We start from the raw sequence: 16891 nt of genomic DNA, 5'->3' as shown, positions 1-16891 counted from the left end.
ACATTGTTTGCCACACTTGCAGTGTAAATGAATCTGAACCTTCTTTTGAAGCAACCAGAAGGTATTATTTCTATTTTAATCTGCATAACTTCCTTCCTTAGACTTTACCTGATATTCCATCTCTTAGTCCTAGTCATTTTATTCATTCTGATAATGTACAAAGTCATTTATTAAAATGCGCTAGCAATATTTCCAGTAGCAGTAGTTCCCAACATTTGGAGGCTGCTAAAAGAATTAATTTGCCAAACAAAATGGCCCATTGTGTCAACTGTTACCTTCTCCATGAGTCACATGGGTCTCAACTTTGGCTGAAACTCAAATGTTCTTAGCGAATTGGATTTGGGATTTCATAAGATAAAATTGCATAAGAATTAATATGTATATTGTTTATGAGTTAAAATGTGATGGGATTTGCTTCTAAGCTGGAGCTGGAGAGCCAAGTGCTTCATCCATTAAAAACAAAAAACAAAAAAAAAACCTTAAAGGACCCGGGGCAGGGAGGGGGAAACAGACATGCCAGAGTTTGGGAACCACTGTTTTACCACACAGACGGTTTTCTAAGAGACTGCTAGCGTACTATATATTATCATGCCTTCTAAACTCCTAAGACATAATGTTTCAGGATGATCACTGAGCATTTCTAACTACTTTTTTTCTTAACTTTATTCTCTTTTAACCTTAATTCCTTAATTAGTACTTACAGACCATAAACTAACTGTCGAAGTGTGAATTTTAAGCTGACCCCTTCCCTACCCCAATCTCATCATCTTCTGTATCTTCAACTCACATGCATTTTCCTAATTATTGCAAATTAAAATCTGATGTATAGACATCTGGTAGAATTTGCAAGCCAAAAAAATGGGGGACTGGGAGGAGGCTATCATTTTTTTAAAATAAACTATTTCAATATGTATTGAAATATGTAGTTTCGTTATTGAAATGGACTCCTCAAGATCACTCTTTGTTTTGAAATATTTATATTATTTATTAATATTATCTATTATTTTAAAATACGTTCATGCAATTAAGCCACAAACACATACTATAATTACAGTATTAATTCACATTTTTTAAAAGATATTCATATAAAATTCAGAGTTATGTAAAATGCTTTTAATATAAAGTGAAATATCCGTGGCTATTAGAGTTAATTGCTATTTATCTTTAAATTATTTTAAAAATTATAGTCATTTAAAAAAATAACATTTTAATTAATAGTTCATACCATAAAATACTTCTTTAGCATACCAAAATAAAATTTGCACCTTGTGTGTTGTTTTAATTAAGTTCTCATCCCTTTAATTTAGTGGAATATTTAACCATTAATTAATAAGGTTGATGGTTGTTAAAATGTTCTCTTTTAGAAGTTCCCCATTTCTGTCTTTGAGATATTTTATCAACTTTCATTTTTCTTTGTTATACTAAGATAAAGATTCAGCACAGCACCCTTGCTGTGTTTTGTTTTTCTTTTCCATTTTCCAGTAGGAACAGGTATTCTGTGGCTTACGCAGCTCAAAAGCCTTGGCTATTAAATGCTACAGTGGAAGAAAATATTACCTTTGGAAGTCCTTTCAACAAACAGAGGTAATTTTGAATGTATAAAATTTAGAACTCAAATGAGCAGCTATTTCTAATCCCTATCTTTGGTTCACGGTTTCTGGAGCCTTTTTGTTTTAAATTTTTATGGGATTATAGTTGATTTACAATGTTGTGTTCGTTTCAGGTGTACAGCAAAGTGAACCAGTTATACATATACATATATCCACTGTTTTTTAGATTCTTTTCCCACATAGGCCATTACAGAGTATTGAGTAGAGTTGCCTGTGCTATAGAGCAGGTTCTTATTAGTTATCTATTTTACATATAGTAGAGTGTATATGTCAATCCCAGTCTCCCAATTTATCCCCCCACCCTTATCCCCTGGTTCTGGAGTCTTTGTATCGGGACTTCCTTTCTTCTCTGTTTGCCCCTGCATCCGTCCTCATCACCTGGTCTATTAAGTCAACTCTTGTAAGAGAAGCCTCGTTGGAAGTTTCAGCCCATCCTATACAATTATTGAGAAGGATTTGTACACCAAAAATAAACAGTCGAAACCGAAGTGTGTGTGTATGTGTGGGGAGGAGGTGGGCATGGTGCTGAGGTTGTTGGTAAACAGAAGAAAAATCTCAGTAAGGAGCAGAAGAAGGGTTAACCGTGGACAGAAGAAAAGGAATACGGGATCTGAGGGGTCTGGTTACTCGGAGCAGCCAGAATACGTCCTCTTTCAATCATCTTTTAAACACCTGCTCGAGTGTACAAAGGCAAGATCCTTTCCTTAAGCCACCTGCATGAGGGGCAGGGAGTGTCCTAAGACCCTGAGCTGGGTTCTGAAAGGTAAGGAAAATTAGGTCTGGGGAGAGGCATGAGGAAGGGGGAAGGGAGAGGAAAGTGTGGGAGGAAAAACTCAAATTACATGGGATTGTTTGGGGCCTGGGAACAAACCAAACAGAAAGGGATCTGTGTGTATTGATGGCAGCAGACTAGATTGTAAAGGAAGGCTGAGATGAGACAGTCAAGTGCCTTAAAAGCCAGCCAGATATAAATCTGACATTCTCGTGAGGCACAGCAAGTGTTAGAAAGGGGACTAACAAAGTGAATGTGCTCTGGCAGCGTCATAAGAGATCTATGTGGGATGAATCTGTATTAGGAGCAAAAAGACATTTAGAAGTTTGATGGGATAATGACCCAGGCATGCTGTGTTTGTTGCCTGCACTTGGCAGTGACTGTAGAAATGGAAGAAGAAGAGATGGTTGACAGAAAAGCATTCTAGAATAAGAATGGACAAAGTAAGAGCAGGGGGAAGAAAAGGGAAGAATCAAGAATGACTTGACTATTTTAAGACCAGGTGATTGAGAAAATGAAACCATTGATATTTTCCCTAGCACTCCCAGTGCCCATGCTTCCCTGTATTTCCAGTCAGTCCAATTTCCAGATCCAGCCTTAGGTCAACTTGAGTACATCAGTCCTCATCTTCTTCCGTTTTCTCCTCCCTTCAGCATCATGATTGTGGACACAGATTCCCCACCTGTAACCCATGCTTTAGCCCCAGTGAGCCTCCTCTTATCCCTCACATGCACCGTGAACTTGTTCACCTTCGTGCAGTTCCTTAAGCCTCCCTTCCCTCATTTTCATTCCTGGCAAATTATAGCTCATCTTTCTGGATACACCTTACAACTCGCCCCCTCTCAAAGACGTCACTAATTTCTCAGAGCAGTCGGTCATGTCTTCCTGTGTATTCTAGGAGCACTTTATACCTACCCATCTATAATATTCAGTACCTAACAAGGTACATTTTTATTATATGTTTCTATGTCAATATTCTCCATTTAATAGTTTTTTAAAAAAAATTTTAACCACTTTTTTCACTGAAGTATAATTTACAATGTTTTGTTAGTTTCAGGTATACAGCAAAGTGATTTAGTTGTACTTATTTATATCTATTCTTTTTCAGATTCTTTTCCATTATACGTTATTACAAGACATTGAATATAGTTCCCTCTGCTATACAGTAGATCCTTGTTAATAGTTTTATAAAAGTGGGAACAAATATCTATTTATCTTTGTATCTACAAGCCTAGTGTAGAGGCTAGTATATACTAAATTGTTCAATAAGTGTTTTATTTCAGCTTCCAAGACATTGGACCTGGGACTTAGTTTATGGGCAGTATGTTAATAGTGATCTAAAAACTCAAAATATTTTCTCCCAAAGGTACAAAGCTGTCACAGATGCCTGTTCTCTTCAGCCGGATATTGACTTACTACCATTCGGAGACCAAACTGAAATTGGAGAGAGGGTAAGCTATGTGTAGTTTAATTAGACAATGAACACAAATCTAGAAAAGTCTTCTGGTTGTCTTTAACTTTTCATGGAGCATGAGAAAATCTGAGAGCTCTGGAATTACGTGTTTTCCTAGTGACAAGTTCTGGAAACAGGAGCACAGGAGTTCTTGATGCCACGTCTCTTAGGTATTTGTTGACTAACCAGCATACACGTCACATTTTGCTAGCTGCTTGAGAGTTCTCAAGGGAAGGGAAGCAGTCCCTGACTTTGATCAAATGTATTTTTACTTACTTGGAGTTTCCTTTAAATTGGTTTGGAAACTGAGATTGCTTCCGACAACTTCTTCCACTCTTGTCAGCATCCATTTATTCCTGTTAAAGCGTTCTTTTTTCTTTGTGTAAACAGGTTTTACATTGGCATCATACTGTTCTATGACTAGCTGAAAAATATTTGTACCTGTATGTAATCATTTATAACAATGTTGGCTAAAATTTTTGACTCTTATAGGTGGCAAGTACTGGGCAAAAGGCTTTATGTGCATTATTAACTTTTACAGCAAATCTGTTATATGGGTGTTTTGTTATCAGTGTATTGCAGCCAAGAAGACCAAGGCTGACAAAGGTTAAGGAACTTGCCCAGAGTCATTGGTGCAGGTGGGATTGGTCCAACTCTGTAGTCTGTGTTATTCATGGCTGTTCTTTATTGTAACCTAGTGGAGTGCTTAAGACATGACCTGGACTTTCTGAGTCTTCATTTCCACGTGGGGAATAATGCCTACATGTTGAAATTGCTCTGACGAATAATAGAAATAAGGAATGGAAAGCCATTCACGTCAGCCTGGTGCATACTAAATGCTCAATAAATACTAGTTTTTCAAATTTTTATAATCAGTACTTGATTATAAAAGCATATTGCTGTGTAGTTCTGTTGAAAAAACTTGTAATATCGAATTTAAGAGGCATATGTTCAGTGTACTACAGACACAATGCATGAAACTAGAAACAATTTGGGGATTACTTCATCTTCAGCACTCACCTTGGTTTATGGTTATTAATGCTTTGGTACAGCAGAGTTCTCTATCAGAGTGAAAAGAGGATTAATGTTATCAGTCAGAAATTACCATAATATAATTCAAGTATTGACCACTAGACAGCTTGCATTTTATCTTACTAATGTTACCACAGTTTAATTAATAAATTACCATTAATTTAAGATTCTTTTAGAGAAGTTTGTATTTTAAAGGGAATTTTTTTATCAACAGATCATCTACTAATATAAAAGGTGGATGTTTATGGATATTTCTTCTCTAGGGCATCAACTTGAGTGGGGGTCAGAGGCAAAGAATCTGTGTGGCCCGAGCTCTCTATCAAAATACCAACATTGTCTTCTTGGTAAGAATATGGGCTTTTTGTTTCTTTCTATTTCACTTTTCCCTCTGGACAAATGAGTCCTTAAAGAGACAAGTAACTCAAGGAAAGACGGTTTAACTTGTGAAATTACAGAGAATTAAAGGGAGACAGATCCTCCGAGTACAAATCAAATCAACATCAAGATGAGAGTTGGGGGATCCAGAGGGACTGAGGTGCCCAAATCGTTACTTATATGAGTTTTTAAATCATGAGGATCATTAATGAAAGAGAATGGATGGTGCTGGATGAACTGGACAGGATCATAGGTCTTCTCATTTATATTTGCTAGCAAAAAAAGAGGGGCTGGAAAATATACTCTTGGTGGACATAGGGGTTAGTAAGTATGCAACTCAGGCTGTGGATAAGATATATCTGTGAAGCTTCCTGAAATTATTCTTAGAAATCTTGATACTAGCCTAGACCTACTGAATCATAATCTATAAAGGCAGAGTTTAGAATCTGTATCTTAAAAAAGCTCCATGGATGATTGTCTTGTATTTATATCCTGGGTTGATAACTTGCTTCTCCTATGGATCCACAAATAAAATTTGATGATTATGTTGATTATGAATTTGCTCTAGTTTGGTTTCTCCAGAAGGATGTAACCAAAATAACTTAGCTTACAAATAGACAGTGTATATTAGAGACCAACAGCCTATGTAAATACATCCTTCCCCTGCTTTCTCTTTCTGTGCAGTTATTAACCATTTATAAACTTGGTTCTCCAACCTCCTTTAGAGTTTTCACTCCATCTAAAATCGAATATCTTCAAATTTTGTGGAGTTTTCCACTAAATTTGGATCCATTACTGGGGATGGGAGTAGAATTTGGACATAGTGGTGGAAGTGCACTTCAGGTTAATGTCCCTAAGAATACCTGTCCCCCAAATGTTCCATAAAACACCACCATAAAAGCTATACCAGTATCTAGCAGTACCCTACATAATTATAAATCCTTTTCATAATGGGTGGACGCGCAACTAGAAATGACTTCTTGAGCTTTGGGATGAAGTAATGATTGAACCACCTGAGGACCAAGTGACTTGGAAATCTGAAAGAGACAGAGGTTCTCTGAATGTAGTATTCTACTCCATTTCATTCCACTGCCTTCAATTTAATGACCCTTACTTCAGTTGTAGAATCATGAGATTCAAAGAAGTCATAGTGCTAACACTGTGGATTCCCGGCCATTCATTATGGAATTGCTTTTCGTATCATCTCTAACAGCTTCTCGATGACTCTCTCTGAAGACAGATTGCTTATCTTTGCGGCAGCCTTTCCTTGTTGGTCCGTGTATGGGTTGCTATAACAAATCGCCATAATTGGTGGTTTACACAATACAAATTTATTATCCTGTAGTTCTGTAGGTTGGATATCCAACATGGGTCTCACACAGCTGAGATCAGAGTGTCTGCAGGGCTGTGTTCCCTTCTGGAGGCTACCGGGTAGAAAAGGCTTCCTTGCCTTTTCCAGCTTCTAGAAGTTGCCCACATTCCTTGGCTCCCAGCTGCCTCCCTTCATCTTCAAAGCCAGCATCTCTGACCATTTTTACTACTCACTTCTCCCTCTCTTCACATATGGGGAAGTTCTCAGCTTTCAAGGATTCATGTAATTAGCTTAGACCCATCAGGATAATCTTCCCATCTCAAGGTCTTTAATCTAAATCATAGACATACCTTGGAGATATTGCAGGTTTGGTTCCAGATCATCATAATAAAGCGAGCATCGCAGTAAAGTGCGAGTCACGTGATTTTTTGGGTTTCCCAGTGGATACAAAAGTTATGTTTACTATACTGTAATCTCTTAAGCGTGCAATAGCATTATGTCTAAAAAAACCATGTACATACCTTAATTTAAAAATACATCATTGATAAAACATGCTACCCATCATCTGAGCCTTCAGTAAGTGATAATCTTCTTGCAATAGTAACATCAAAGATCCTTGATCATAGATCACTGTAATATAATAATAATGAAAAAGTTTGAAAGTATTGTGAGAATTACCAAAATGTGACACAAAGACACGAGGCGAGCAAATGCTGTTGGAGAAATAGCGCCGATAGACTCGCAGGGTTGCCACAACTCTTCAATTTGTAAAAATACGCAACTCTGTAAAGCACAATAAAGTGAAGTGCAATCAAACGAGGTATGCGTGTATCTGCAAAGTCCCATTTGCTATTAAGGTAACATAGTCACAAGTTCTGGGAATTAGAACATGGACATCTTTGGGGACCATTATTCTGCCTGCTGCGGATAGCTTTCATTATTGGAATGTTATTATGTGATTGAAATCTGCTTCTGTGTATTTTCCATTAATTGATTCCCATTCTGCTTCTGCAGCAGCAAATATATTTCTTTTATAAAACCACAGTTCAATATTTTAATATTACTGTCATTACTTGCCTTAAGTTACTTTTTTCTAGGCTAAGCAAGCTTAATGTTTTTAATTCTTTGACAATAATATAATTTTTATAACTTTTTTTTACCTTTTCTTAATTCTGGATGTAATAGTGTTTGTCAGGGTCCCTCTGAAAAAGCGTGTTCTAGATGCACTCTGATCAACTCAGATAATCTTAAAACTAATAGATCTGGGCTTCCCTGGTGGCGCAGTGGTTGAGAGTCCGCCTGCCGATGCAGGGGACATGGGTCCGAGAAGATCCCACATGCTGCGGAGCGGCTAGGCCCGTGAGCCATGGCCGCTGAGCCTGCACGTCCGGAGCCTGTGCTCCGCAACGGGAGAGGCCACAACAGTGAGAGGCCTGCGTACTGCAAAAAAAAAAAAAAACAACAAAACTAATAGATCTTATGATCTAAATATTATAGTTTCTTAATTGTAGCATAAAATTGAATAACGTTTTAGCAGCAACAGAATACTGTTGATGTGTTTTAACAGTTTCCCCCAAATGAAAATATCTTACACTTCCATTGACAAAGCACTTTGAATCGCAGTATCACCTCATTTGATTCTTATGACTGTGCTGCTAGGGTAGATGGTGTCCTCATGAGAAGTGAGGAAACTTATACAGAGAAAGGTCAAGTGCCTTACTCAAGGACTAATGACCAGTGAGTGATACAGTCTGGGCTAGAACTCCATGTCTTTTGAGTACTGTTTTTCTGATCAGCTAAGATTCTCTGGTATTTTTTAAAAAGTATTACTCTCAAGTTACTACTTGTGTTGTCTTTTTCTTTCCTTTCCCTCTCTCGCTCCCTCCCTCTCTCCTTCCTTCCATCCTTCTTCCTTTCCATCCATCAATGTTTAGTGAATGTCATCAATGCCATCTTATGTGCTGGGTAAAGGAAACAAAGTTTTCTCCTTTGTTATTCCTATCTTTAAGGATCTTACTTGTACAAATAATTAGTTAAGGTTTTACATTTTGCTCTGATCTCTAGTTAACCTTTATCAAATTAGCCTTTACACTGTATCAAAGCCATGTGAAACATCTTGATTATATATCAAACATATTAGTTATTTTTAAAGCTTTGTAGCATCTATAAATGTTCTGTATCAGTGAATATATTTTTAAGAGGTTATTTCCAAAAATGTGTCCATAAAGAGTATACTACTAAAACATTCATTGAATACAGGAAAGACTATATTAGTGAGAACTGTATATATGTATATAAAAATAAATAATATATTACTGAAAATGAATAATTGACCATTCACTGATTTGGCCATTTGTCAAATTGTCTTGCACTCTTTAAAGAAAGTATCTCCCCAGAATGTTAATACACAAACTGAATCGTGAGACATGATCAGCAATCCATCAAATCTAGATTATTATTAAGTTATATAAAAGGTTACATTTTACTGCAACACCAAGATGCCACATAATGAAGCCATGATGACACATAATGAAGCCATATACATGATAGCAATCATTATTAAGGGCTTTTTATGACCTAGTCATGATTCTAAATACTTTATGTGCATGAACTCACTTCATCCTCACAATAACCCTATTAGGTTTGACATTGTTATTATTAATGTTACCTTTACTTATGCAATGATAATGTTGAGGCTTTGGGGGATAATTTACCCAAGGTCACACAGATAGTATAGTGAAGCAAGGATACAAACCCAGGTGATCTAATTCCATAGCCTGTGTCCTTAACCACTGCACTCTTCCTCGTTAAGAGATTCCTGGAAGTCACTAAATTCTCACTGTGGTGCTTTAAAGGGTTTAGCACAGCTAATCACCACAGCTTTATTTATAAGAAAATAATAATAAAATAACGCTTTAAAAATATTTTACAGAGACGTTTACAACATTATTTGATCTTTGCAGCAAACCTATGTGCTCTCTGACAGGTCTTTTTATTATCCCCATTTTACAGATGAAGTGACTGAGTTTGAAAAATTGCCCAGTGTCAGAGATCTACTCTGTTAACTACTTTCAAATATGCAATACAGTATTATTAACTATAGTCGTAGTGCTGTACATTCTATCCCGAGGACATGTTTATCTTACAACTGGAAGTTTGTACCTTTTGACCACTTTCACCCATTTTCCCCAACCCCGCACCCACCACCTCTGGCAAACACCAATTTGTTTTCTGAATTTATGAGTTCACTTTTTTTTTTTGAATTCCACGTATAAGTGAAAGCATATAGTATCTGTTTTTCTCTGTTTGACTTATTTTACTTGGCATAATGCCATCACAAATGGCAGAATTTCCTACCTTTTTATGGATCTATAATATTTCATATTGTCTTTACCCATTCATCCACTGATGGACATTTAGGTTGTTTCCATATCTTGGCTATTGTATATAATGCTATAATGAACATGGAAGTTCTTAATGAACATTGAGATAATGATTTCATTTCCTTTAAATAAATACCCAGAAGTGGAATTGCTGGATCATATGGTAGTTCTATTTTTAAAAATTTGAGTAACCTCCATACTTTTTTTCCATGGTGGCCGCACCAATTTACATTTCCAACAGTGCACAAGAGTTCCCTTTTCTCCACATTCTCACCAACATTGGTTGTTTCTTGTCTTTTTGATAATAGCCTATCTAACAGATGAGAGGTGATATCTCATAGTTTGATTTGTATTTCCCAGATAATTAATGATATTGAGCATCTTTTCATGTACTTGTCGGCCATTTGTATGTCTTCTTTGGAAAAATATCTATTCAGATCCTCTGACCATTTTTAAATTGGATTGTTGGGGTCTTTTTGCTATTGAGTTGTATGAGTTCTGTATATATTTTGGATATTAACCACTTATCATATATATGATTTGCAAATATTTTATCCCATTTCATAAGTTGCCTTTTCATTTCGTTGATGGTTTCCTTTACTGTACAAAAACTTTTTAGTTTGACGTAGTCTCACTTGTTTATTTTTGCATTTGTTCCTTTTGTTTTTGGTATCAGAATCTTAAAAAAGCATTGCCAAGACCAATGTCAGGGAGCTTATCCACTATGTTTTCTCCTAGGAGTTTTATCGTTTCAGGTCTTATGTTCGTGTCTTTGATTCATTTTGAGCTGATTTTTATGTGTGGTGTAAGATAGTAGTCCAAGTTCATTTTTCTTACATGTGGCTGTCCAGTTTTCCCAGCACCATTTATCAAAGAGACTATCCTTCCCCCATTGTATATTCTTGGCCCCTTTGTTGTAAATTAATTGACCATATGTGCATGAGTTTATTTCTGGGCTCTCTGTGCTGTTCCATTGATCTATGTGTCTGTTTTTATGCCAATAAGATAATGTTTTGTTTATGATAGCTTTGTAATACAGTTTGAAATCACAAAGTATGATACCTCCAGCTTTGTTATTCTTTCTCAAGATTGCTTTGGATATTAGGAGTCTTTTGTGGTTCTGTACAAAGTTTGGAATTGTTTGATTCATTTCTGTGAAAAATGTCATTGGAATTTTGATAGGGATTGCATTGAACCTCTAGATCATTTTCGGTAGTATGGACAGTTTAACAATATTAATGTTTCCAATCCATGAGCACAAGATATCTTTCCATTTATTTGTGTTTTCTTCAGTTTCTTTCATCAGTGTCTTAGAGTTTTCAGTGCACAGGTCTTTTACCTCCTTGGTTAAACTTATTCCTTAGACATTTTATTCTTAAGTTTATTAAGTTTATTCCTTAGACATTTTATTCTTTTTTTTTTTTTTTTTTTTTTTTGTGGTACGCGGGCCTCTCACCGCTGTGGCCTCTCCCGTTGTGGAGCACAGGCTCCGGAAGCGCAGGCTCAGCGGCCATGGCTCACGGGCCCAGCCGCTCCGCGGCACGTGGGATCCTCCCAGACCAGGGCACGAACCCATGTCCCCTGCCTCAGCAGGCGGACTCTCAACCACTGCGCCACCAGGGAAGCCCCATTTTATTCTTTTTGATGCAATTACAAATGGGGTTGTTTCCCTAATTTCTCTTTCTGATAGTTTGTTATTAGTGTATAGAAATGCAACTGATTTTTCTATATTGATTTTGTATCCTGCAACTTTATTGACCTCGTTCATTAGTTCTGTTAGTTTTTTGGTGAAATCTTTAGGGTCTTCTATAGAAAAATGTCATCTGCAAATAGAGATAGTTTTACTTCTTCCTTTCCCATTTGGATGTCTTTTATTTCTTTTTCTTGACTAATTGCTCTGGCTAGGACTTCCAGTACTATGTTGAATAAAAGTAGTGAGAGTTGGCATTGTTTTTGATCTTAGAGGGACAGTTTTCAGCATTTTACCATTAAGTATGATGTTAGCTGTGGGCTTGTCATATATGACCTTTATTATGTTGAGGTATGTTCCCTCAATACCTACTTCATTCAGAATTTTTATCATGATTGAATGTTGAACTTTGACAAATGCTTTTTCTGCATCTATTGAGTTTATCATATGATTTTTATCCTTCATTTTATTATTGTGGTGTATCACATTGATTTGCAAATGTTGAACCATCCTTGCATCCCTGGAATAAATCCAACTTGATCATGGTGTTTGAATATTTTACTGACTGTTGAATTCAGTTTGTTAATATTTTGTTGAGAATTTTTGCATCTATGTTCATCAGAGACATTGATCTGTAATTTTCTTTTCTTGTGGTGTCTTTATGCTAGCTTTGTAAAATGAGTTTGGAAAGTGTTCTTTCCTCTTCTGTTTTTTGGAAAAGTTTGAGAAGGATTGGTATTAATTCTTCTTTAAATGTTTGGTTGAATTCACCACTGAAGCCATCTGTTCCTGGACTTTTGTTTGTTGGGCAGTGTTTTTTGATTACTGATTCAATTCCCTTACCAGTAATTGGTCTGTTCAGATTTTCTAATTCTTCACAATTCAGTTTCTGTAGGTGTTTGTTTCTAGGAATTTATCCATGTCATTTAGGTGTCCAGTCTGTAGGTATATCATTTTTCATAGTAGTCTTATGATCCCTTGTATTTGTGTGGTATGAATTGTAACGTTGCCTTTTTCATTTATAATTTTATTTGAATCCTCTCATTTTTTCTTGGTGAACCTAGCTAAAGGTTTATCCATTTTGTTTATCTTTGCAAAAAATCAGCTTCTAGTTTCATTGATCTTTTCTGTTGTCTTGTTAGTCTGGATTTTATATATTTCCACTCTGATCTCTGTTATTTCCTTCCTTCTACTAACTTTGGGCTTAGTTTGTTCTTTTTTTCTAGTTTTTTGAGGTGTAAAGTTAAGTTGTTTGTTTGAGGTCTTTCTTTTTTCTTAATATAGGCATTTATTGCTATAAAATTCTTTTAGAACTGCTTTTGCTGCATCCCATAAGTTTTGATATGTTGTGTTTCATTCGTCTCAAGATAGTTTTTGATTCCCTCTTTTGATTTCCTCTTTGGCCCATTAGTTGTTCAGGAGCATGTTGTTTCATCTCCACATATTTGTGAATTTTTCGGGGGTGGAGTTTATGGCGAGAGTGTGTCTCAGACTTTCCTACTTATTTTGATGTTTTTTCTCAGTTGCTTAATGTGTCAGAATCACTCAACTAGTTTCTGGATTTCTTTCAGAGGGAATTGCTCCATATGTAGCTGTATATTCGGTGTGTCCATGGTAGGAGAGAAATTCAGGAGCCTCCTATGTTGCCATCTTGGTCTAGAGTCTACACCTATTTTTATTATTTAAACTTTATTGATAAACTCCAGTTATCATTTCATTCAATTGATAAACTCCAATTATCATTTCATTCTTTGTTTTGGTGTTTTGTTATAGGTTGTCGAGTAATGTTGGTTTTTGAACTTGGATATTCTATACGTAAGAATTCAAACTACTTCGAATACTGTTATTTACTTTTTAAATTAGTTTTTAAGTGAAAGAGAAAATAAAAGCGTCATTTTTAATTTAGTACCTTTTTTTGTAATTTAAAGTTATTCAGAGTCTGTTTATTATAAATAGGATTTGTGAGATAATTTGTCTTTAGTTATTTGTATTTCTGCTTTCTGGAGGATTTAGTTACAAAGAGAATATAAAAATTTTTCATCATCTCTCCATTTTACTTGTTGTAGGATGATCCATTTTCTGCCTTGGACATTCACTTGAGTGATCACTTAATGCAGGAAGGGATTTTGAAATTTCTCCAAGATGACAAGAGGACACTTGTTCTTGTGACTCACAAATTACAATATCTAACACATGCTGACTGGGTAAGAGTTTAAAAGAAGTTTCATTAATTTTTATATTACAGTTATATAAATGCTTTCTGAGATAAAGATAATTCTCTTGGCCAATTAAGGATTTTTGTCACAATTCGTCTAATATGTGCTTTCCTTAGATCATAGCCATGAAAGATGGAAGTGTTCTAAGAGAAGGAACTTTGAAGGACATTCAAACCAAAGATGTTGAGCTTTATGAACACTGGAAAACACTTATGAATCGGCAAGATCAAGAACTAGAAAAGGTAATTGCTCAGAGTTCAGAAAAGTTCAGAGTTGAGTTCAGAAGAGTCAGAAATGTGCATAATTACTAAAAAAACTTTTAGAGAAATATTACCATTTAATGTTTGATGATATAATAGTCCTCACCTGAAATCTGAAATAATTTTATATTTATATATCATTAATTGATAGACTACTTTGAAACTAAAAAATTCTAGTGATATCTTTCGGATGACGTGTTGTCAGCCTTTTAGAGGAATTTTATTTGAATTGGAGGCATATTACAATCATATGTGTGTTTAAAACTTAAACTACTTGCTCAAGCATGCTTTTTCCTCCTTTTATCTTATATTTCCTTAGGTATGTCTTATTTTCCTCACCTGTAATATGAGAGTATTTTCATTCACCATTTACAAATGGAGGGTTGTGGGCAAAACAAAATCTGAGATGGTTTTGAAAGAAGGAAGAGCTATGAGCTGTGGGTATAGTGGTAAAGCATGTCTGGGATAGAGTTGGGGGGTGAAGGAAGGTAATCAGAAGGAAATAACAATAAAGCTTTATATTTGGGTAGTTTTTAAAGTCCACAAAGCCTTTTTACATGATCTCTGTTAATTCTCACAAAATAAGCAAAAAATATCAGAAATTAGTAAAGAAAATATGATCTCACTCTTACAAATGAGAAAACTGAGGCTCAGAGAGGCTAAGTAATTTGCCTAAAGTTGTACAGTACATATAATAAGTGGTACCAGTTGAATTTGAACCCAGGTCTCTACCCAATGTAATTCCAGTATAATGTAAGTATAACATTGAATGAAACAATAACAGAGTTGGAAACCAGATTGAGTATGATAAAAGAAGAACTCATGGTTGAGAGGTGAATTATAAATTGAATTAGTAAATTTTCAAAATGTTTTCTCTTGAGTTGGGACTAGAAAGTGTCTAGAATTCAGTAGTCCTGGCTAGGAATGAGCATTATAAAATGAAAATGCTTATATCAGCAAATTTCTGAAAAAATCAAGAAATTAAAATGTATTATTTCATAAAGGAAAAAGTGATCTATGTTTCAATAGCAAAAGGAAGATAAAAAGTCAGACAAACCATGGGATTGCTCTGTCTTCTGGAGCTTTGCCAAAGATCTCAAAAGTAAACTACAAACTTCTCAAAATATGGAAGAAAAGATATATGTAAAAGTCTTTAAGTAGACTAGGAAAAATCACAGAACCTTCGAAATGAGGATATTCATCAAAATATGACAATGTACAATTGGCAAGAGCCCACTTAAGAATTATGTGGTGGAGTGCTTGATTGTAAACTTACTGGGATGGTTCCAAATGACATTTTTTCAGTGGTCTAGATGCCAGGGACAAAAGAAAATGATGTAAGCTTAAGGAGTGGACCATTTATGGTTTACTTTGGAAAGAAGATCTGGAAAAACACACAGAGAGAGAAAGAGAGAGTACGCTCTTGGCTTGATTTTATAGTAATACTGATTATTGAGCAAGCCAGGAAGAAAGTCCATTACATTGTGTTTAGAAATGAAGTGATCACTCAAGATAGCCTAACTCTGTAATTAAAGACACATCACAGGGTTATAAATCAGCTGAGGGAGATATGGAGCAAGTTAAGGTGTGGAAAGGGCAAATCCAGTTGCGGGGTTAACCAGTGGCCAGTAGAAGCCAGCATGAACCATGCACCTGCCCAGAATCCTCACCTGGGGCTGGAGGGAGGTTACTGCCACCCAGAGAAGGGCAGGCTCCTGAAATTCATCTGGAGCCAGGGAGAGTCACACTGTGAGGAATAAGACTGCAACACCTTGGGGAAGTTTTCATAGAAACAGCTTCTGAATATGTTCTGTGGCAGGATGGGGTGTTTGTCTAGGACACTGGTTCTCAACCAGGGTCACTTTTGTCTTCTTGGGGACATTTGGCAACATGTAGAGACATGTTTAGTTGTCACTGTTGTGGGGCAGGTGCTACTGGAATCTAGTGGGTAGAGGACAGGGATGCTGTTAAACGTTCTACAGTGCACAGGGCAGTCCCCATGACAAGGAATTTTCTGACCCAAAACGTCAGTAGGTTGAGAAAGGCTGGCTTAGAGCCAGAGCAGATCAAGCAAGTGAACAAGGGAGTGAAACTAAAGAGCTCACAAAACATCCCATCTCAGGGCTTTAGACAGATCTGTCAGTTTAAGGGTTAAGGGATAAGGGGGAAAAATATGTTAAAAGGATAGAAATGGCAGCTATGAAAAGGAGAAGTTTATAACACTTTTAGCTGATTTAAACGTTATTAAAAAGTCTATCTTGGATGGCATCACCCATTGTCTTCATAACGTTATTAAGCAAAATAAAGTAGCATCTTTGGACATTTCTTCCCCCAGCCTCCAACCCTCACCTTGACCTGACCCTTCACAGGCATCCAGTAAATATTTATTGGATGAATGAAACTAAATTTGTATTTACTTAATCCAGATATCAACACAATTTAAAATATTTAACCTCAAATGAGCTTAATATGAGCATTTACTCATAAGAAAAATGACTAAAGATTAAAGTCCCCAAGATATTAAATCTTTTGTTCACACAGATTGGCGAGCTGAACAAGAACCAGATCTTCTGTTTTTCCATGAGCAGGTTTATTTCATTTCGTTACACTATACACAAAAGATTAGGTCCTTTTTAATTTGGGGTTTTATTTACTCTCATGTACAAGCGTTGGTTTTCATATCGTTAGGCACAATTAAAAGCTAATGTAAATGTGATGAATTGGGAGATTGGGATTGACATATGTACACTAATATGTATAAAATAGATAACTAATAAGAACCTGATGT

General features: G+C 36.0%; 1 protein-coding gene across 1 annotated transcript in view; it reads left to right on the top strand.

Moving 5' to 3' along the window:
- The window catches only part of ABCC9 (ATP binding cassette subfamily C member 9), a 150182-nt gene that overhangs the window by 73169 nt on the left and 60122 nt on the right, over nucleotides 1–16891 (top strand). Inside the window, exons 18-23 of the mRNA XM_022577748.2 lie at nucleotides 23–61; nucleotides 1483–1584; nucleotides 3749–3833; nucleotides 5131–5211; nucleotides 13694–13831; nucleotides 13960–14085. Of these exons, the coding sequence (XP_022433456.1) occupies nucleotides 23–61; nucleotides 1483–1584; nucleotides 3749–3833; nucleotides 5131–5211; nucleotides 13694–13831; nucleotides 13960–14085 (571 nt within the window). The remainder of the gene's footprint in view (nucleotides 1–22; nucleotides 62–1482; nucleotides 1585–3748; nucleotides 3834–5130; nucleotides 5212–13693; nucleotides 13832–13959; nucleotides 14086–16891) is intronic.

This window comes from Delphinapterus leucas, chromosome 11, assembly GCF_059928025.1.
Source record: "Delphinapterus leucas isolate spDelLeu-1000000601 "Yukka" chromosome 11, BTC_Dleu_Yukka2, whole genome shotgun sequence".
Classification (NCBI taxonomy): Eukaryota; Metazoa; Chordata; class Mammalia; order Artiodactyla; family Monodontidae; genus Delphinapterus; species Delphinapterus leucas.
The sequence above is the reverse complement of the archived record's forward strand: the minus strand, read 5'-3'. Positions and strand labels throughout refer to the sequence as shown.